Source organism: Pseudorasbora parva, chromosome 11 (genome assembly GCF_024679245.1).
Source record: "Pseudorasbora parva isolate DD20220531a chromosome 11, ASM2467924v1, whole genome shotgun sequence".
Classification (NCBI taxonomy): Eukaryota; Metazoa; Chordata; class Actinopteri; order Cypriniformes; family Gobionidae; genus Pseudorasbora; species Pseudorasbora parva.
In genome coordinates, this window is record NC_090182.1 from 28,487,818 (window position 1) to 28,511,397 (window position 23,580).

General features: G+C 37.4%; 1 protein-coding gene across 3 annotated transcripts in view; it reads left to right on the plus strand.

Moving 5' to 3' along the window:
* Positions 1-23,580, plus strand: part of sorbs2b (sorbin and SH3 domain containing 2b) — a 71,520-nt gene that overhangs the window by 38,749 nt on the left and 9,191 nt on the right. For 2 of the 3 annotated variants that reach the window (XM_067457734.1, XM_067457735.1), the window contains exons 4-24: positions 1,411-1,506; positions 2,842-2,868; positions 3,329-3,456; positions 5,029-5,304; positions 7,563-7,913; positions 8,875-9,016; positions 10,249-10,397; positions 11,979-12,045; positions 14,133-14,192; positions 14,506-14,713; positions 14,851-14,965; positions 15,820-15,903; positions 16,473-16,529; positions 18,045-18,094; positions 18,332-18,510; positions 18,875-20,404; positions 21,660-21,745; positions 21,893-21,939; positions 22,103-22,217; positions 22,334-22,462; positions 22,834-23,025. In XM_067457734.1, coding sequence (XP_067313835.1) covers positions 1,411-1,506; positions 2,842-2,868; positions 3,329-3,456; positions 5,029-5,304; positions 7,563-7,913; positions 8,875-9,016; positions 10,249-10,397; positions 11,979-12,045; positions 14,133-14,192; positions 14,506-14,713; positions 14,851-14,965; positions 15,820-15,903; positions 16,473-16,529; positions 18,045-18,094; positions 18,332-18,510; positions 18,875-20,404; positions 21,660-21,745; positions 21,893-21,939; positions 22,103-22,217; positions 22,334-22,462; positions 22,834-23,025 — 4,088 coding nt within the window. The remainder of the gene's footprint in view (positions 1-1,410; positions 1,507-2,841; positions 2,869-3,328; positions 3,457-5,028; positions 5,305-7,562; positions 7,914-8,874; positions 9,017-10,248; positions 10,398-11,978; positions 12,046-14,132; positions 14,193-14,505; positions 14,714-14,850; positions 14,966-15,819; positions 15,904-16,472; positions 16,530-18,044; positions 18,095-18,331; positions 18,511-18,874; positions 20,405-21,659; positions 21,746-21,892; positions 21,940-22,102; positions 22,218-22,333; positions 22,463-22,833; positions 23,026-23,580) is intronic. The other variant, XM_067457736.1, reaches the window with a different exon arrangement.

Consider the following 23,580-nt stretch of genomic DNA (forward strand, 5'->3'; position numbering starts at 1 on the left):
TGCAAAGATACGATGTCTGGATGGGAGCATATGTTGTTCTAGAACTTGGATATATCTTTCAGCATTGATGGTGCCTTTCCAGATGTGTAAGCTGCCAATGCCACACGCACTCATGCAACCCCATACCATCAGAGATGCAGGCTTCTGAACTGAGCGCTGATAACAACTGGGGTTGTCCTTGTCCTCTTTAGTCTGGGTGACATGGCGTCCCAGTTTTCCAAAAAGAACTTCAATTTTGATTCGTTTGACCACAGAAAAGTTTTCCACTTTACCACAGTCCATTTTAAATGAGCCTTGGTCCAGAAAAGCCTGCGCTTCTGGATCATGTTTAGATATGGCTTATTTTTTGACCTATAGAGTTTTAGCCGGCAATGGTGAATGGCATAGTGGATTGTGTTCACCGACAATGTTTTCTGGAGGTATTCCTGAGCCCATGTTGTGATTTCCATTACAGTAGTATTCCTGTATGTGATGCAGTGCCGTCTAAGAGCCCTGAAGATCACGGGCATCCAGTATGTTTTTCCGGCCTTGACCCTTACACACAGAGATTGTTCCAGATTTTCTGAATCTTTGGATGATATTATGCACTGTAGATGATGATAACTTCAAACTCTGCGGTTTTTCCTTTCTGATATTGCCACTATTTTTCGCCGCAGCATTGGGGGAATTAATGATCCTTTATCTTGACTTGACTAAGAGACTGTTGCCAGTTGACCTTTTAAGTTGCAAATTGGTCCTCCAGCTGTTCCTTATATGTATATTTAACTGGCCTCTAATTTTCAACCTCTTCTAACTTTTTTGGAATGAGTAGTTCTCATGAAATCCAAAATGAGCCAATATTTGGCATGACATTTCAAAATGTCTCACTTAAAACATTTGATATATCTATATTCTATTGTGAATAAAATATAAGTTTATGAGCTGTGTAAATTATTGCATTTCCTTTTTTATTCACAATTTGTACGGTGTCCCAACTTTTTTTGGAAAAAAGTGATATGAATTTCTATTGTCAATACAGTACAGTCAGTACATTTTTGTATTTGCTTAGTTTTAAGCCATTTCATCTGCTAGCAATCTCAATGTGTGAGTGCATTCTCCATTAATGGAGAATGGAAAGGGACTCTGAGGTCAAAATTTGTGGATACCCTGTACAGGGACACTGAAAATCAGCAGTTTTTAAAAGTTTAGTCAGTCAGAACACATAGCATCCATCCATTCAACTTGTACAAAGCACATAGGTCACACAAATAATCCAGCCTGGCACGTAAATAGTTTTGGTAGTGTATATTGTTGTGTTGCTAAGGACATGTTTTACATTACCCTGCTTGCTGTAAGTCACAGTCGTCTTGCCATGCAGCAGTGTTGATGCATGTGCATTTACTTTTGCATGTGCTACTGCGCTTTTCACAGACAGTGGAGGACATACCCGCAAAAGCGCCACGCTTTTACTCACTCTAACCCCCATGAAGAGAATCCAGAGCTCACCAAACCTATGCACGCTCACAGGTATCATTCCCGTACAGGAAACAGATCACACTCACTCACTTTGCTTAAAACTACAATAATGCATTAAACATCTGAAAACCAGTTCATTAAAATTAAAATATTTGCCAATGAGTGCTTCATGTTTGCTTATTTGTTATAAGCATTATGTTAGCAGTGGAGTATTTAAAGTCAATGATTTAAAGTCATTGCTGCTGGTGTTAAATGTGACAGTGTGTTTACTCAGACACCGTGAGCAGGAATTCCTCTTCACTGCACTTAACGTCACTCATTCCACATCTGTGTTTTATCCTGCTGCATCTTATGTCCTTCCACAACCTCCCTCCCTGACTGTCTTTCTTTCTCACCATCTCAAACTTGTGCCTGCAGCTCCTTAAGGAATGTTTGAGAGCGAGAGCTCTCCTTTCCTTTGCTTAAAGGGAAAAAGCAGCTCACAGTGACCAGATTGTTGCCATAGTTGTGCACTTCCATGGCAACAATTGTATACTTCAGGCCTTTTCCCCCATCTCCTCTCGGCACAGTTTCCTCTGGGGGTGACCCTTTTTGTTTGAGCAGTCTCACTGACTATGACCTCACACACGCATATTCTCCATTGTTTAATTAGACAGCGGGCGGGCGAGGAACAAACACATCCCATTCAGGACAGAGTTAGACCGCTGTTCATTTAACACTGCTTAATGAGTATTGTTATACACAAAATAAATGAGTAGTTTTGACTTTTATCATTTAAGAAGTGTTCATTTAAGACAAAAGTGTGTGTTTTTAAAAGAGCATTTCTAAAATTGTGGTAATCAACTGCCAGATTTTAAGGGATAACCTCCTGCATTTATAAAACTTTCCACTTCGCCTTTCATAATTTCTTCATGCTGTCCATATATTTTCCCCTCTTCCATTAATCTGCTCTAAAAGTTAAAGCAGTGGTTTGGAATAAATTACAGATGACATTTGTGCACTATAGAGCCACATCATTTATGATCACTAATGAGTGAATATATTGCTCTTTAAAATAAAGATTCCAAAAGCAGGTTTTTGCAGCAATGTCATAGAAGAACCATTTTGTGTTTCTCAAAGAACCTTTCAGGCAGTTCTTAAAAGAACAAATCTTAGTGTAAAAAATATGAACATTAAGATTTTGTGAACATGAACATAAAACATTTTTCCAAAATAAAGGACCTTTTTTTGCAGTGGAAATGTTTTATGAATATTAACGGTTCTTCATGAAACCATTGATGCTATTAAATATATTTTATGTTTGTGATTGTACCTCATTTCACTGTGTGAAAAGGAGATCTCTTGCTAATTTAACAAAGTTCTCTTCTCAATTTTACCTGTACATAGACTCCGAAACACAATCCAAAGATTCAGGTAAGCAGCCAAGTACATATGCTTTGTAAAAACAATGGTAACACTTTACAATAAGGTTTCGTTACTTAACATTGGTTTACTACATTAGTTTAAATTAACTAATAATGAGCTGCACTGTATACTTTGTTTATGTTAATTTCAACATTTACTATTACAAAATACTAATAAAATCAAATGTTATGTTTTAACATTAGTTAATGCACTGTGAACTAAACTGAACAAACAATGGACAACTGAATTTGTATTAACTGACATTAACAAAGATTAACAAATATAGTAACAAATGTATCGCTCATTGTTAGTTCATGTTAGTTAATACACTAACTAATGTTACCAAATGAAACCTTATTGTAATGTGTTACCAAAACGACTAACTGCTACTGCACAGCTTTCTCATATTCTTCTATTGTGGCATTCTGTGGTCAAATGTTTTGTATGAATATTGTTTGTTTCCTGTTAGATTTATGGAGGCCCAGCAGCAGCAACAGTGATGGTCTGAGAAATGGTGACATGTGTTCTTCCTCCCTGGCAGCTAAAGGCTACAGAAGTGTCAGGCCCAACTTTCAGGATAAGAAGTCCCCCACACCAGTACGTTCTGTTGTGTTTACTTACTCATTTGTTTTTCTTATACTTTCTGTCATTGGAGGTTTTCCTTCCACAGGAAACGCCTGTGGAAGTCGATTTGACAGGTTTTATTAATGGCATTTTTAACTGTAACGTTCACACCCTTTTCTAGTATACTGCTCAGTTTAAAAACAGAGCAAAAAAAGCATAGCTCTCAACTGACTTGAATGAATCTCTGTACTTTTATTGATTTATGATAAGTGTGATGGCACAAATAGAGTACACTATTGTATATCTATCTACAATAGATCTATTTATCCATCTATCTAATCTATCTCCTTCCATTTCCTTTCCAGCTACAGAGAATTTATGAATTGTAATATTATTTAATCTAATCTCCTGTACAGTATGTGTAATATGTTTGTGTTCTTATTGTCACACAAGTGCTTGACAGAACCTTTTAGTTGTGCCCTGATGATGGTAATTAGGGATGCAACAATATATTTAGTCCACGGTTCAATACATACCTCGGTTTTTAACCACGGTTTTTCGGTTCGGTTCGTTTTTTTTGCTATTCTATTCTTAGGCGACAGGAACAGAAAAAGGTTAAGGAGAATTTTTTTTAAATTCCAATAATCTTTCTTTATTTTACTTAAAAGACTTGAAAACCCTTACTTAAACTTAAAACTTTACCTAAAAAACTCTTGTACACATTCCTAGTGTATTGTATAATATAAAATAAATATAAAGATTTACAGTGGCAGCTCAGAGATGTACAGTAGCATTAAGTATGAAATTGAATGAATAAATGTAGGCTTAAATTAAAACTACATAGTCTTCAATATACAACATTTATTAAAAGCTACTGTATTAAAGGTCTTTTTTTATTAAAATCATTTAAGAGGTGAACTGTCCCTTTAAGGACAGCGTGTTCACTCTAGGCTGCGGCGGTCAATTGAAGACCTGCTCACATCTCATATTTAGACGCATGCGATTTTACTTTCACTTTAGACATAAGTTAACTGACTTTGTTTATATGTTAACCTTGTGTGTATTTGACAGTATTAGCGCAGTAAGATTGTCCAGTAATCACGTGTGTTTGACAGATGTTTAATGTTCGCGCCCAGTGCAAAACAGTGCATGCATTGAACAGTCCGTGCCTTGCCGGATAAACATTTCATTCGCGTGCATGAGCAAGGCTTCAAAACGTGGGTAAACACCCTTTAACTTTAGTGCATATGATTGGACAGTTGCTCAAATCAGCTCGTAGACTCACAGGCACACTCAAACAGAGCCGAAATAAACTGAGAGGAATATTTCAAACGGAGGGAAATGGAAATAATTAATTAAATGCAAAACCGGAAGAAAAAAAACACAAATCACCAGCGCGTATTGAACCGTGAATGCCGTACCGAATGGTTCAATATTATATTGAGTATTGTGACATCCCTAATGGTAATACAGCAGAATTTTACCACCTTACACACATCCTCACTATAACAACCACATTCACACCCTTTTCAATGTGAGAACCACCACAGAACAACAGTATCTGACCAGAGCTCTAATATCTCAATGCCCACTCTCCTTAATCAGGCACAAGAGCATAGTGTCCATTCCCACAGGCTGCTGTCCACAGAGGACCAAATCTTATGCTCTTCACAAGCAGAGCAGTCCCACTTGCACCCTCCATCTAGTGCGTTGGAGAAACACGTAGCTTCCTTCTCAATTCGCATTAACCCTAGGCCACAGATATCAGGACGGCGCACACAGGCACTTTCTTTGAGACCCCCTACCCCTCCTAAAAGGATGGACCTCCTGGACAGCCAATCACGCCCCTGCCCTCCACTGCCATCTGCTGCCCCTCCAGTGGTATATGTCATGGATTTCATAATCACACATGCATTAGCTTAATAACACCCTCCCCTGCACCATACCGTGTTTTAGCAAACATAACTAATCCTGTTGCTCCATTTTGCTGATGAACATTCAGGTTCCTGTAATTGTATATTCAAATAAAAAAAGGGTTATTTGAAATTGAATAAAATTTCATAGTAAGTAAATCTTTAATAGTAGATTTTTGATCAAACTTTATTATTTATCATTATACTTTGATCAAAAATATACTAAGATATATATATAGTGTTGGGGTAAATATTGGTTACAATATTGTGTTACTCCCTAAAAAAGTAAATAATTGCGTAATGTTATATAAAGTAATGTGTTATGTTAATTTTTTCTTTTTCTTAACCTTTTTTTCTTAACCTTAATTTTGTTAACCTCAGCTCTAGTGATGAATGTAATCTGTCTCCCGCTGCCTTTGAGCCGTGCCACTCAATCGGCTCACAAACACTTTACTGAACAGACGCGTTTAGTTTTTGATTGTAGTGTCTGTTCTCTAACTGAATTGATTTAATCAAAAAAGAATGGGGTAGGCAAGTGATTCAGTGATCTAGTAGTGGTGGCTTTGGGAGTGGCCTCGTAGGGCAGAGCTGCAAGTGCATTATGGGAGTTGTTGTCTTTCATCCACATGAGCCAAAAATAAATGTTCTGTCTTTTCTCAGTCTAAAAGGCACCATATTAAAAAATAATTTCACATTTCTACTACATTAATGACCCAGATGAAATACAAAGTCACTGAAAAAGTAACCTTTTAAGGCCCTTTCATACCAAAAGTGAAATGAAGAAAATGCCTGAATGCAAATTCACGCCTGTACAGTAGAGGGCGCAGCTCAGACAAACATTTCAGCTGTGCTGCTCTTCTCAATCACAATAGATTAGGATGCAAGAAAAGTTCAACACTCTTTTTTCAGCAATTTTTGCTTATTAGCTTATGTCATTTTTGCTTATTAGTATGGTTTAATTATTTATTTATTTATTTATTTGAAACTCCATTAGCTTCCACGAGTGGTCGCTAATCTTCCTGGGGTCCATTTTACAATATCAAAACATATTATACACAATCACATTACACGTTTTACAATATGTTATCAAAAGAATAAATACAATTGAATTTGAGTCATTACACTTAGTTTTCATTACAGATCATACATTTTGTTTAAAATCTTTTTAAAATATGTTGCTTATTTGTCTTATATACATTGACAGTTGATTCCAAGCTACTGAGGATCTAAATACTGTAGTACAGTTCTCCTCATACAATTTGACTGTGCAAAAGTTTAATTGGATCCTCAAAAGGCAACCGCAAAGACATTGAGATTAAATACATAAGGTATATTTGGGTAATTTAACATTTAATTATTTCAGGTTTGTGTAATATTCTGAGTTTGCATTTCACAGTTTTTATTCATTTTAATTAATTTTTCTTTTGAAAACAACAGAAGATATTTTGAAGAATGTTGGTAATCAAACTAGCCATTGACTTCCATAGGAAAAAAAACAACTATGGCTTCCATCAACTATGGTAACCATCTGTTACCAACATTCTTCAAAATATCTTGTTTTGTGTTCAACATGAGGGTAAGTAAATTATGACAGAATTTTCATTTTTGGGTGAACTGTCCCTCTAAACCCAGGGGTGTCCAATCCTGCTCCTGGAGAGCCACTGTCCTGCAGTGTTTAGCTCCAACCCCAATTAAACACACCTGTCCCAGTTAATCATGGTCTTATTAGGCATACTAGAAACTTTGAGACAGGTGTGTTGTGGCAAGTTGGAGCTAAACTCTGCAGGACAGTTGCCCTCCAGGACCGAGTTTGGACACCCCTGCTTTGTCTTTGCTGCTGCTGAGTTACATTTTTTAGGGAGTAACACAGTATTGGAATGCATTCCAATTTAAAAGTTTTAATGCATTACTTTTAAGTAATTTTCCCCAAAACTGCTTGTGTATATAAATATTTTCTACAATACAAATGTGACTTTAAAAGTTTAAAATAGGTTGTTACCTTATTGTGATCTTTTTTTAATTTTGTATTTTTGTTTTTTTTTAACTTTTTGTGAAGTTTTTGTTTTAGCATTATGCTTTAATGCAACATTGGAATATCATTTTGATCTGTAACCCCTCCATCCTCTCTAACGCACAGCTATTCCCTGCATCACATCACTACTTCTCTCTCACGTGCTGTGCAAACCGCTGAGTCTCATCTGTACCACTCTCCTCTCTGTCATTCAGCCTGAGGTACCAGTCCTTCTTAAACAAACCTATCCTGGAACTGCACTGACCTCACAGTCACCCCCTAATCGGCTCAGATTCTCCCTCGATTTCATCAGCTCCAGAGCACCTGACCTTCACCCCGAGAACCCTTCTCCAGGCCCCCCCTCTCCCGGCTCCGAGCCTCCACTGGGGCAGAGCCGCTGCTCTTCCCGCACTCAGAGCGAAGCTTCCACAGCAGTGCTGGAGGAGTTGAGGGCGTGTGGACTAGGCCCAGAGGGTGGCTCTCGCACCCCTTCTCCAACCCTCAGCCAGACGAGTGCGGTCACAGACAACATGTGGTTACACTTCCCTGCAGCTAGCACTGCTAATGTAACTATTCACCGGCAGTTCAAAACTCTGTCATGTCTGTCTTACTGTTTCTGTTTTTAGACGTATTCCTACCTCCATTTTTACATTTTATTTTGTAGCAAGGAAATTGATCAAAAGTGAGAGAAAAGACATTTATAATGTTACAAAAGATTTCTATTTCAAATAAATATTTTAAACTTTCTACTCATCAAATAATCCAGAAAGAAATTTAGCTTGGTTTTCATAAAAATATATAATTTTCTTGAGACCTTAAAAAACATTAACAAATGTAATCAACCCTAAACTTTTAAACAATATTTATTTTTACTCTCTCACCCTTTTTCGTAATCTTTTTGTTCTTTTCTCCTCTCTTATCCCTTTAAAACTCCATTAGCTCATTTCTACTTGCTTTGTACAACCTTGTTATTGTTTCTAATTTGGTTTCATTCCTCAGAATTTTTAGGGGCAGGTTCAACAGACACCAATATCAGTTGTCCACTGTTCACATTTAGTGGTTTCAGCATTTCTTCTCTTCTAGGATTATAACAATACTAACACCATCTCTGCTCTAGATTCACATCAACTCTGCACCAGGGGTCTCAAGGGTCGTCACTAACACATTTTGCCATATAGATTGTCTTGATGTTGTGTCAATGCTAAGTTTCTCTGTATGACACTATATCTTTGCCAAGATGCTAAGATTTTAAGTGTAGGAGAACATGGTTTAGTTAAGACTTCTTGAATCAGTCCTGTGGTGTCTTTTTTGTATACTAACATCTAACACTAACCACTTCCTGGAAATAATTAATTCCAAATTCTAAAAACCATTATTGTTTTTTTCTTTGTTCTGTTCTGTATTCTTTGTCAACTTTTATTAAGACTAACAGATGTCATCTGCGACATAATAGTTCAATCTCAGTGTAATTTATTATGCCTAAAAATGGTTATTCGGTTAACAGGATATCTGTGTTGTGTTATACAGAGCCAGATGACAGTGAACGGGGGTCTGACTGTGCCAGCAAGTCCTCGTAGTCATCTCCAAAGACCCTTCTCTCCCTCAACATACCCCCCTCCTCCTTCACTGAGCCCTAGTATTACAGCCATGCAGCAGGCTAGAACCACTGGTGAGTACTTAAGTAAATCAAAGACTTCTCCATGCTCTAGTGCTCCATCAAAAATCCATTGATGCTCCATCAATCCATTAGGCTCTATCATACACCTGGGGCAATGCTGTTTTTTTTTTAAGTTTCAGATGAAGTTGTCATTTATTTCACTCATGACTCATTAAGAGACTGTACCACCCGTTTGGAACACCGTCGTCTATCTTTCCCCCTCTGTTAAATAGCAAAAGTGGATCCGGGCACGCCCTAAATGCACCTGTGCCATGCTCTTCAGACCATGCACTCAGATCGCTAAAATAGGACACTTAATCAGTCTGAAACACTGCCATGTGTAATTTACAGCATTAGCAGGACAAAAATGAATTCCATATGTTAGCAAAATTAACATTACAACTAAAATATACTCTATTGAAGTGAATCAAAATTTAATCAAGAGTTTGTGAATCAGAAACAAATTGGATCAGAAAATCTTTATTGATACACAGCCCTAATAAGTAGCATAAAATGTGTAAAGGTACATGGCTTAAATAATTAAAGACATGGTGTAGCAGAACTGTAAAATACATTTATTCCAGATTGGCCGTTGTTGATGTTTAAGTAATTCCTACCTTCCACCAGTCCTGTAAACATCTGTACTCATTACAGTTCAGCTGTAAAAATGATCCTTGGTCTTTGAAAAATCACTGTTGATGTGCCAGGCTGTAATGAAGTACTAATGAGTAAGAAAGCGTGACTTGACTGCACTGCTGTTTACCGGCCGTGTGACACTAAGCGTATCTGGACTGGTCCGCTCTGAACATGCTCCCGCGATCTCTCTAATCCCAAGTGGCAAATGCCAGGGATTAAGCTCAAATCTGAGCTACAGAGCGGTTGGAGTGAGGGAGGAGCTGAGACACTGGGATTAGAGCGTCTGGATGCGAGAGGCTGGCCTTTGTCTCTGCAGAGCCCATTTTGCTGTTTTTTCCCCCGAAAGGCTTCAGTCTGAATGCCTGCACATGTCGGACTGTGTAGAACTGCTTTCTATGTTTAATATTCTATGCCGGAATATTGGAATCAACATATTTATGGATTCTTTCTCCTGAGAGAATCAATTCCAATTTGGAATTGATTGGAATCTGCACTGCATCCCTGACCCGGCTGTTTTTCACAGTTACGAACATGGGAATGTTGGTTAGTTCCATGGGAATTACTAAAAACTCACTTACCCCAACCTGACCCTGTCTTCCACCCATCAGCCTCTGAGTCTAGCACTCCAATCTACGCTAACGTGGATCCTCCTGCACGAGCGCCACAGACTGACAGGAAAGAAACAACAGGGAAAGCTCTGCAATATACTGGCATCGGTCCTGTGGATGAGTCCGGGATTCCCATTGCCATACGGACGGTGAGTGAATGCTCATCTGGGATGTTGTTCTTTTGTTTCCATATTTGGTAACACTTTATTTTGACGGTCCACTTTAAACATTCTACTAACTATAAGTACCTTTGTAACCACGTCATCTAACTCTCATTATAGTATTAGTAGACTGTCTGCTTAATATCGGCTTACACTTTATTTTGATGGTTCTTCAACAGACTATAAGTACTATACGTAACATTTTAAATACATGTTGACTTATTCTATTTGCTTAACCCCAACACCTAACCCTAACCTAACAGTATACTAATATTCTAATGAGAAATAAAATGTAACCCCATATTATGCTGTACTTCTTAGAATAGATGCAGATTATTAAAGATGTATATGAGTGTTTCTTCAACTCTGGGCATTAATTGGACTTCTAATATTTTTGTAATTTCTTCATAAAAGTTATACACATTTCTACCACAATGTAATTGCTACCACATCTCAAATAATGTTTTTTGTATATTTGTATAATCACACACACACACACACACACACACACACACACACACACACACACACACACACACACACACACACACACACACACACACACACACACACACACACACACACACACACACACACACACACACACACACACACACACACACACACACACTTTATTTTTAGTTGCAAAATTACATAATTATTGGAAATAACGCACAGTATAAACTGTATTATACTATTTTAACAGAAAATATTGCAAATTTTTTTAAGATATATGTTTTAATTCATAAATATTTCATAGATATAATATATTCATAAATAATGAATAGTTTAATATAAATGATGGGTCTGGTAGAAGGGTACAACAATAAAAATCTTTATTCTATAATAAGGCCTTTGAAAAGTAACAAATATATGATGAATGTGTGGTAAAGTTTAAAAGAAAATTTTAATGTGACATTTAAAAAAAGAAAAGAAAAAGACTTTCCGATCTTTTAGTTTTTGTAAATATATTATAAATAAACGTATTATATAACCCCTGGGACATAAAGTGCCTAAAGTTAAAGAAATAATCATATGTTACTGGAGAACCTCTTACTGTAACTACTACAGGCTTATTTAGAGTTAATCAATAGTATGCTATATGCAATAAACATGTTTGCCTAAAAGCTTAGCATTCATTTTGATATAACTTTTCCTTCTGACTCTTTATTGGCTCTGGAGACATTATTGGAATTGCATACATATAATTGTTAATTCCAGAATTAATCTTCAATCTCTGGTCACATGGGACTGGCTGTTTTGATTTGTGCGCTAAATTGCATTTTCCCACACTGAGTTTTATTTAGCTCCAGGGAAACAGGGGCAGCTGTGCTCAGCATCATTGATGGACCAGCAGACAGTGATGTGTCTCTCTCAGCTTAACGTAGAGAGGCCAGTTGCATCAGCATTTTTATAGGTTTTTGCTTCCAAAATTTCGAACTCAAGGTCATAGAGCACAATCGGGTTGCTATTTGTTTTCTAAACTATGCTTCTGAACCTTGGAATCTTAATCTGTAAGGACTAGGAATGCCTGTAATCTAAAAGGGCTTGTTTTGTGTATTGTTTTAGACTGTTGACAGACCAAAAGATTGGTACAAGACCATGTTCAAACAGATTCATGTTGTGCCTAAATCAGGTAAGACTGCATCTTTTGTATTTACCTTCATTTTAATTTAAAACTTTATACCTTGCATTTCCTATAGACGTAAATAAGAAGAATATTAAGAAATCATAAAAAGCCCTATTTATGTTGTTATTAGAAGGTTAAGAGTCATACACTGACATACTAACATATTATATTACACTTTTTTTAAAAGCTATTTTAAACCATTTATGCAACATATAAATTTAAAGATTGTTTTTATTGCAATCTTAACAAGATAATAGATTGTGCAATCTTGTGTACATTTATAGTGTATTATTTTATGCTGCTCATTACATAAACAAATACTATTTTGTTTTATGAAAGAAAAGGACATTTACATTTTTATACAGAACACTTGTTTCATTGCTTTTGTGATTTTTATAGGGGTCACAGATTAAGAAATCAGATTTTCCTTAATCTTTGGACATGTAAGATTTATTTTTACTATAAAAACATCCTGTAAGTATCAGAACTTATTCCCCCCATTATAATTGCTGGAACTGATAATCACACAGCACAAGTTTATCATTGACTCTTGCCAAAACTCCAACCAAAATTTGATACAGATGCAGCACACATGTAGTGCTTCACTAAAAAAGAAATTCCCCCTACCATATTTCCTTCCTGTGCATGACAAATAAGAAACAAATATGTCAAAAAATATAATAAAATATTAAACAATATATTTTGTCAGCAGATTATCAGCACGAGAATGTCCAAATATAATGTCATTTATATGTTCCAAACATTTAAAAAGTGTTCTATCAAATAATACCTACCTCTCTTGACTCTCCATGCTATAGTTTTGGAGTTATGAGTCTTTATTTTCATGTATGTCACTCAGAAAAATAAAAATAAAAAGGCCTTCAGATCTTAAAGGGTTATTTGTGTTACACAAGCCCTGTATTTTCTGTGTGACTGAGGACCTGTCTGCTAGAGGGATAGGTTTTTTTTTTAAGAGAAGGGCAACCTAGTGCCATCTAATGAGGACTGACAACAACAGAGCTTTACTCAGCAGGTTGTGGATAACAAGTGTGTTCATTACTGGAAATGGACTGTCAGAGGGTTTGCCTGAAAGATTACAGGGGTCACAGGATCAACACCCTCATTTTGCATCCTATTATTATCTTTATTATCTCACTCCCAAACCCTGCAAATGATTTTGTGTACACAAGCTGACTTTTTTGTGATATGTGCAATCCATGTTAAAGGTATGCTATGCAACTTTTGGCCCTCTAGCGGTAAAAACAAAACTGCATGCATTTTGCATAATAACATTGTTTTGGTTGTGCTTCGGCTCTCCATGACTGTGGATAACAAGAGTCAACATCTGCTTGGATTTTTAGAGATGGCAAGAACTGAATGATTTGAAATGAAAAAAACGACGCAGAGATGTTGTTGTTGTTTTTTTGCTCAACATGTGGGTAATGTATTTTATTGAATAGATAAATTGTCATGTGCAGTTCTATAACATAGTTTATTCTTCACAATATATAATAAGCATTATATTTTGTGAAGGGTAATTTGATTATTGTTGTTGTAGTGCTGTGCTGGAATTTATTTTGAAGGAAGTACCGTGTCTATTAAAGTGTATTAATAGAAACGGTAACATCAGTAAAATCAGTAACTACAGTAACATCTTCAAATAGTCAGTTAACCATATTTTTATTACGAGCTTTCACACTTTCTTTTCGCTAGCAGACATTGTGTATTTCTGTTCTGCATTTTTTTAAACGAGTAATTCCCTAGAGGTTCACGATTTATCTGCTCCATGTCAACATATCTCGCTCGTTATGCCAACTAACCTATGCCACTCCCACACCGTACATGTGTCAAAGTAGCCAAAACACCCTTTTTCCTTTTTGGGCATGAGCGAGTGATGTATGTAAGCAATTTCCTACGTAAACCATCTTGCTTAGACTAAAATATAAACACTCATAGGCTTAATCAGGGTAAGACAAAAACATGTTTTGGAAGAAGGATTGATGATGTATTCACTCAATATTTAAGTTTTGTTAATTTTGAACAAAAAAAAGTTACATAGTTTACCTTTAATAATGTTTGCTTATTTTTCACAGAAAACGAGTGGTCTGGATCCCGTACTGCCACAGACTCTGTTTCAGCTATTTCCAAACAAGGTTTCTCTTTGTTTAACATTACTGTAAAGCAAACATATTGATGCCAAAAAATTCATAAGTATTAAGTATTTTTATTATTTATTTATTTTTGTTTCAAAAGCTAGTAATGCATGCTAGTAAAGCTAGTATTTCTGTATATATATATATATATATATATATATATATATATATATATATATATATATATATATATATATATATACTTACATATATACTTAAGTAATTTCAATAAATAATAATAATACATATTATTATTATTGTTATACTGCATTTTAAAACTAACCATACTGAAATATACTGTTATTTCTTTCAGATAAGCAGGCTGCCCCTGTTCACGCCCATCCTGCCCCTAAAACTGGCACTTACCGGCCCATCACCAAGAGTGTCTCTGATAATGGCGTATACAGTTTCAGGGTGCCTGCTTCCTCTTCTCTCCCGTCTCCTCTGCCCACATCAGCATCCACACAGCAGAGATCCAATGAAAGGGAGGCACCACAGAGAGGCAGGAGCACACCTGACATGTGAGAACCACCTATCCATGCATACACAATGACAACTTTTTTCAGATTTGAAATAGATTTTAATCATGCATCTTATAGCATATGCTACTATGTCTAAATTTGCTGGCAATATTTGTTTTTCTTTGCATGTCTCCCAGGAATGAGTGGGGGCCTCCTGATAGAAAGGTTGACACACGGAAATATAGAGCAGAGCCGAGAAGTATTTTTGACTATGAGCCAGGGAAGTCATCTATTTTAGAGCAAGAAAGAACAGTAAGTAATCAGTGGTTTTTAATGTTTAATATGTTATAATTTATGCTCAAAACTTTAAAAAGATCCATACTGAATTAAATTAGATAAATATATTGTGAGCGTAGTTTTAAAGGTAAATTAATTATTTATGGTTTGTTTGAAGCTGGCAACACAAAGTCCATAAAGTTTATGAGGCATTTCTTTTTTCAATTTGAGTTTAGTATTTAGTATTGGCACAAACACATTGATCTTAGAATTAATGCCCCATGACGTTATTGTATTGACAGATCGTAAAGCAGATGCAACTAATGAAATACTATCAATCTGTGGATCCAGTGTTAGCTACGCTGCGGGCATGATACACCACATGCTCATTGACTAAACTGAGTTCTTCTTATATTTTAATGGAATTATATTGACAATATACTTGACAATATACAGTTGTAGTTACATGATGAGCTTTCTGTAAATGTTAAAAGAATCACCACAAACATTTGCCCTAATCGAGTTGAAGTGCTTCAGCAAGCTTGTGCAAAGTCACTCAATCGAACACATAAATTGCAAGTCCATTAGAGCGTGGTTTGGTCAAGGTCATTAATAAGGTTGGGGGAACCAATTTGCTCCTCCTGGAGCAGTTTGTCCTTGTGCAGTGAGCATTTGTTATGTGCTGCTGCCCTCTGCTGGATAGGAGGGGAAATAAAAATGTTACTTTTTGCTATTTTTAACAGTTTTGAGCTCAGCAGATCTTTCCTTTTTTCTTGGCAGCTGAAGACATTTTTAATTTTTACATTAGTATCTGTAAAATTCTCATGATTACCTCAGTTCATCCCTTCCTTTCATCTTCTTCTCCCACTTGCTTGCATTCTCAACACCAGACAAGTAACTTAAGACCCGAGGACATAGATTTAGAGAATGAGCCATGGTATAAGTTCTTTGCTGAACTGGAGTTTGGGCGGCCGGTAAGTGTGGCTTTGGTTTGGTGCTGATAGCATGCCGCTTGTGATTGGTGTGGGGTTGGAAAGGTCAGATACGTGCTGCATATGCTGCCAACCTGTGATGGTCATGTCTGAAGTGACTTGTTGGAATGACCAGACAATTCTGTTTGCTGTAAAACATACGAAGGAGTTTGATAATGGCGTCTGCTTCCTCATAACACTATTTTTAGTCTTTGCATTTAAGGCTTTGATTTATTTATTTATTTTTTACACATTAAACTACTGTTCACTGATTATACAATCTGTTGTGGAATTAATGGTACTATTATTTGCATGACTTTCTGGATTTACAAACTAGATGTTTTGACTTTTGTCTTACTCTTTGTGCAAGGTGTGTGTAGTTCTGTAGTCATAGGATTGGTTTGTTATAGGTTGTGATAATATAAAAGCAGACATACTGCAGTGTATGCAACTCTAAGTTTGTGGTCGTCACATTGTTTCTCCACTCTCCTCAGTCATGTGATTTTAATTTCTCCCTTGTTATGTCACTGTTTCTCTGCTCATCCCCTCCTCTATCCTACCTCTGGCTGAAGCCTCCCAAAAAACGTCTTGATTACAATCCAGAGAGTGCACCCCGATTCCGTGCAGAGGTAAAAAAATAATAATGAATGAATCTAAATTAATAAGTGAGTGAGTGATTAATGAATAGAAATAGGCTAGTGCCTACTTTCTGAACCCAGTCTATTTTAACATTACTTAACTTAGGTTACAACAATAAGCTCATTGTTTCAAGTGGAGCAATACACTATTTGATCATATAGTGAGACATATTAGACATCAGAGTTGACAAAATAAAAGTGTATGTGCTGTAGAATTACTTTGGATTAGTCTGTTAATCATATTCAGAAGTATTCATTTACATTTACAACCTTCTGCTTCTAACAAAATTCTTTTGCCGTAACTCTCAACGCTCTCAGATGTATAAATAATGTGCATTTGATATAAACCAAATATGTATAAAGGCATACTAAAAATGGGGAAAACCTATTTATTTACAAGAGTGACAGAGTAATGACTAAAACAAAGAAAAAATAAGCACAGTTAGCTCCATATTGGGATGGAATAGTACATTTGTGTTAAGAACATTTTAGTAATCATCTCTGATCATTATTTAAGTGGAAATGGTGATATTTTTCCAAGGTAATGGCAGGTGAAAGTGTAAAAAAAAACGTTTTCCTTCTTTTTTGTAAAAAATGTTTATATATTATTCCATTGCATCTTTGTAATGAGACAGGGGCACTTCCTCATGGCTCTCATCTGTCGATTCTGTCCATGTGTTTGTAGTAGGTGAAGGATCTATAGACTTGCTCTTTACAGTATCATGTTATATATCCTGTTTCACTCAGGGGCTTTTTTCTGTCATTGTAAATATAGTTTGCTAGCTGTCAAAGGGAGAAATTAATTAAGAATAATGGGTCAACTGAACTGGTTAGTGAACAAGATGCATTGTTTAGCATATAACTACCACAAGCAAAAATGTGAGTGAATTTGTCCTAAAATCTCTAATGGCATTTTTTAGGAAATTGCTACTGACCACTATAAGGAAATAATATAATTTAGAGGTCAATGTAGTAACAGATATGGCTTGAGTTGAGGAATGCTGTAAATCCAAACAAATAATTGTCACAAGTTTTGAGCTTGCTAGTGTTGTATCTGTCACTCGGAGCTGTATTTATGTTGACTAGATGTAAATGTGTTACACTGAAGAGACATTCCTGGTACTGCATGCTTGGGCTACTTTTAAAGAGGGTTAAAAAAACGCAAGGGGCGTTTGCTGCTGGTCTGAAGAGCTGTTCCAAATAACACTGCTCAGAGATTCAGCAAACAGTAAGATGATTATCTACTTCAGCCATGCGTACAAGGAATTCCCTGCTTTGTTCGACATAGAAGCCCTTGTAAGTGATCTAACACGTCTAGCCGTCCTGGGAATGGCTGGGCTTTCCGAAGGACAGCTTCCAATGTCACGTATCAAAACATAAGACTTTTCACTGTTTTTAACCATTGTTGGATTTGTGAAGGAGAGCACTAGGAGCATCAAGGAATCTACAGTACAGTAAGTGTGGACATTAAGTGAGGAATTTAACATCTTTCTTAATCTGTTTCAGACCTCCCTTTATCAGCCACCCACAGATAGGAGCCTTGAAAGGCCATCAAGGTAGGTTAACTGTGAATACATTGACCCCACAAAAACATTTGGACACACAAGTTGCAAAAATCTATACATTTAAAAACAGACCTTTTCTTAAAACATTTTTCAGTGACTTTGTAAAAAAGTGGTCCCAAGGGATGTGTGGTGCATGTCATAACATTAAACAGAACAGGTGTGTTCCACTAAGTCCAACATTCAGATTTTTTTACAGTGTTTTTTACTTCAATGACATTCATTTTGCAGCTCTGCAAGTGATAACAAGAGACGACGGAAATCTGAACCTGCAACAGCTCAGCCCAGGGCTCAGAGTAGCGTGGGCACAACACAAACATCTGTGAGACCACCAGAGCTGCCCAAGGGCAGCAGCCCCCTGAGGAATCCCCTCACCAGCCACAGTTTCCCAGCCGCCACCAGGACTAAAGGTAGACGTCAGACGAGCAGTCACATTTGTACACCTTATTAAAAAAAAGACAACAGGGGAAGGTTTGCCGACAATTTTCATTTTGCTCCTCACAGCACAAGCTGAATTTTAAATGACTTTCCCTTTGCATGAATAAAGTTCAATGAATTATTTAGTGTTTACAATCTTGCCTCAGTGTAGAGTAGCATATCAATTGCTTCTTCTTTATTCAACAAGGGCTTGTTGATCAAGATGTCTGACTTCTTTCCAGTTTTCTTCCAGGTCATTGTATAAACGCCCTTACTTGTCTCTCCCATGGGTCAATTACCTTTTAATGTCTTCTCATGTCTCTTTTTTTACCATGCTGCTTGTGTTGGATATCTAAGGTGGGGATGTGAGCTATATGCACACAGCACATTTAAACTGTCAAAATCAAAACCATGCTACCTCAGAATCCACATATCAAAACAAAGAGCAAAATGAGGACAGTTTCATTGCTGTCTCAGATGGCTTCTCCAGCCTCCCTGAAGGCTGGAAAAGAGCCCAAGAGAATCCAGAAGACTGGATGATTACAGAAGAGACCTCATCAAAGCTCAAATCCTGGAGTTGTGATGATCTTCTGTCTGAGGGGAGAGGAAAAGAAGTGCAAACCCGTTCGGAAAGCATTGGTTCCTTGTTGCACAACGGGGATATAGAGACATCACAATGCAATGATGTCCGAGAGTCTGAGGATCTTAGGGAGAGGACCAGGCACCGCTCAGCCCATGATACACCAGGCTTCCTCAAACTCTACAAGAAGATGCATCACATCAACCGGCAAGAGCTGATAAACTCTACTGTGATATGCTCTGTGAAAGCCAGGATCCATGAGTATGAAAGCGAACAGCGCAAGTACAGACGCACTGGCAACAAGAGCTGTAACGAAGAGGTGCCTAGGGACATGGTGCACAACAGGATTTCTGAATTTGAGAGTCTGATCCAGAAGTCCAAATCCATGCCAAATCTTGGGAATGAGTGCCTGATCAGAAGTTCTTCTAAGAGGACCAGCAGCCCCAAGCGTAGCCTCTCTATTGAGTCATTACTAGATGAAGAACCACCAGCCAGGAATCCCCCTGAAGGACGGCCTCAATACCCCAAGATAAACACACATGTGCCAATCCACATCCAAGTCACCAGTGACCAATTACAAAACTCTGCCATGCACAATGACTACTCAGACAGTGAGCATGATGCTGTAGTGTCTGATCTTAGTGACTTCATTCAGATTGAGGGCTCATCCTTCTGTAGCGAGAGGGAGTTCGACCTGTGTTCATTTGCCTCCTCCGAGAGCTTCTGCGGATCTGGGCAACACCATCATTATCACAGGCAGCTTGTGAGCTCCTGCAAGGGCCGCTGCCCGGCTTCCTACACGCGCTTCACCACTATGATCAAGCACGAGAGGGCCAAACAGGACCGGAGACAACATTTGCGAGTAGAAGAATCTGAGTTTGGCCTCAGCAAGCTTGCCTTCCTGGTCAGCCCAGTGCCTTTCCGCCGGAAGAACCTGTCACCTTTGAGTTTTTCCCGAATACCAAACTCCAAGAGCTGCATGTATGATGCTCTAGATTCAGCCCTAAAAGACATCTACGACCACATACGCGCTGAGAAGCGCAGAGGTAGCCTGCCGGACAACAGCATCCTCCACAGGTTGCTGGTGGAGTTGCTTCCCGATATTCCTGAGAGGAATTCCTCCCTGCACGCGCTTGGGAGAGGCAGCCCTACAATACAACTTCGCTCTTACCACCCACAGCCTGACGGCATGCCCAGCCAGGACACTCTCCAACCTGAGTATTCACACCTGTCCTATAGTGCCTCTCACAACCATATAGACAGCAACAACAACCAGAGGAACCACAACTTTGAATTCTGCTATCAAGGTGGACTCTTTGGTTTCCCAAATACCCTTCACCCCCTGTGTTTGAGTTCTGCTCCTCCACCATTGCATTGTTCCATTTGTGTTGGTGAATGTGCTTGCTTAGAACATTGATGTCCCAACCTGCTCCTGGAGGGCCAACATTCTGCAGAGTTTAGCTCTAACTTGCTCCAAAACACCTGCAGGCTTTCAGGTAAGGAGACCTTAATGAACTGGTTCAGGTGTGTTTAATTGGGGTTGGAGCTAAACTCTGCAGGACAGTGCCCATCCAGGAGGAAGATTGGACACCTCTGGTTTAGAGAAAGGAATCATTATGCTGCAAGGAACATCAGAGCATGACTCATTCCCACATCCTCTGCTTCATCTAGTCTTCTATTTTCTCATTTTATCAAATTGTCCTTTTTTTGTCCAGTTATTTTTTTTTTTTCCTATTTTCTAAACTATTTTCCTACTCCTTTTCCAATGCATTTATGTAATTGGTTGATACTTGTATGCATTTAAGGTATACATTTTATTAGATCCATGCATTGTCTGGGAGTCATAACATTAGAGGAACACTACTTTGTTTGTGGGATTGCCACAAAAGAAATGTAACTTTGTTTCAAGTTTGTCTGTATAAATAGCTTTAGACAGATGACTTGAGCAGCTGAAGCATGCAATCTAAAAACAGAGTTGAGATTTCATTGGCTTGAGAAGAAACATACTCTCTTGTGAGAGTTAACACAGTGCTCTCTTGTCAATTCTGATGGCGTTGAGATCAGCCTCAGTACCTAAAGTTTTAATTGATTTGTTTTGTTAGAAGGTCAATGTTTCTGACTTTTTAAACTATAAATACATGCAACACTGTATACTTTTGCATAGTGAATAGTGTTTATAAATGAAGACCGTTAAGAGCAAGGGGGCTTGCCTGCACGGATGCCAGCTGACCATTTGCGGTTCTAGTATAAATACACATGATCTATGCTGGGGATCTGAGTCTAGCGGATGGGAATAACATAACTTCTGAGATGATTCATGGCAGTTTACTTCCTTATTATGGATAATAAATATGTATATATTCTTTTTTACACTATTTACTTTTTATTTGTCAATAAACTTGTATATTTTTGTATGTCCTTTTTTATTTTATTTTGTGTGCATTTCTCTCATCAAGCCCCAAATCATTGTTACCTATGCTTTTGCTTGTTCCCATGCATGTAATAGTGTTGGATCTCTGTGAGACTTGTCTTTGAATCTGTTTTCTTCTTTGTTCTTTTTAGATCAGGACACTTTCAGAGAATACTCTTACCCTGATGTGGGCAGCCACACACCACAGAGCAGAAGATTAACCCCTGAAGTCAGAGAGGTAAGGGAATACTCAACAACAACAAAAAAAAAATTGAGTACCCACTCTAATATTTTATCTCAGCTTTGATCAAATTGTGTATAAATCCACATCATGACAGCATGTACAGTATTAAAGTTTGATTTATCTGCTTCGTTCACTTGACAGAAACTGCCAGCCAGAGCAATATATGACTTCAAAGCACAGACAGCGAAGTAAGAATAACTTGCAAACCAAGTAACCAGTTTCTGTTCTACGATCAGCTCATGCATTTTTATTTTTTATTTATGTCTTTCATTCATTTCATTCTTTAATATATATATATATATATATTTCCCCATGTGGAATATAGTTGAATTCATTTTTTTTTCCTGCCAGAGAGCTGACGTTTAAGAAAGGAGAGACGGTATACATCACTCGACAAATAGATAATAACTGGTATGAAGGAGAATATCGTGGCCATGTCGGCATCTTCCCCATCTCATATGTTGAGGTGTGTACTTTAAAAGATAAATATGTTTAGCTTATAGGGACACAATGTATTTAGATATTCATTATTATTATTATTCTGATTATTACATTTCTCTTCTGATTTCTGTCTCTTCACAGAAAATCCCTCCTTCAGAGAAAAATCAGCCAGCGAGACCTCCTCCTCCAGCCAAAAACAGAGAAATTGGAGAAGCAATTGCCCGCTACAACTTTAATGCTGATACTAATGTGGAACTTTCATTAAGAAAAGTAAACATTTTCTTAGTAATGATGTCATAAATATCCTTTACTGTCAGCAACTGCTCATTGATCCAATCTTTAATGTTCCCTACCACTTTAAGAGCATGTCTTTTGCTAAATAATTCTCACTTTTTACTGAATGCTAATGTTTTACAGAACTCTAATATTGTACTCTAACCAAATAAGAAGAAATAAAGTAGTGACAAGACATAAAACACCTTTAAAAAACGCAAAACTTTTGCCCCAGCCTGCCACAACTTTTTCACCAAGTTGTATATTAAATGTCAAATACATTCTATTTCGTTATGATTTAGTCATTTTACACTTTGTCATTTTTGTTTTTGATCTACCACCTTATGTCTTGTATTGGTGTCTTCCAGGGCGAACATGTTACTCTGTTGCGGCAGGTGGATAAGAACTGGTTTGAGGGCAAGATCCCAGGTACAAACAAACAAGGGATTTTTCCAGTGTCTTATGTGGATGTTGTTAAGAAGACCACAGTACAAAGTACTGGTCAACCTCCTGGGCCCAATATACCCACCAGCTTCTCCAGTGACAGACTGAACAGTAGGGTATGTTTTCAACTGTAATTTTACCTGGAAGTTTTTGGGTCTTGAAATGGTCCCATATTATAGTCTCATGAGGTTTTAATCATTGTGACTAAAGATACTTTAATTTCATGGCAACTTGTATGTACAGAATATATACTCTGATCCAGTTAAGTGACTTCATGATCTTATCTAAATAAATACATACTTATACTTTAAATACATGATCTGTGCCGACAAACGGTGCCATCAGAGGCAGTAAAACCTCTCATTCATATCATGTTACTCATATTGCCATAGGTCATGTACTGCACTATCAGTGCCAACAAGGTGGCAAGTACAAAATTAATCCTTCCTCAGATGGCAACTGTCCCGGTGCCAAAATAGATCACCTCTGTCATCTTTAGATTACCTTTGGCTTGTTGTGTAAGATAAGCCTGAGTTTAGATTAAATGCCCTTGAGTTGTAATTCCATCTAAAGAACAAAGAAGTAAAGGCTTATTCCTTCGCTCACATGAGGAGACTCCAGCAGGATTAGATCAGATTAATCACACGTCCTGCCAGTATAGGCTAATTAAA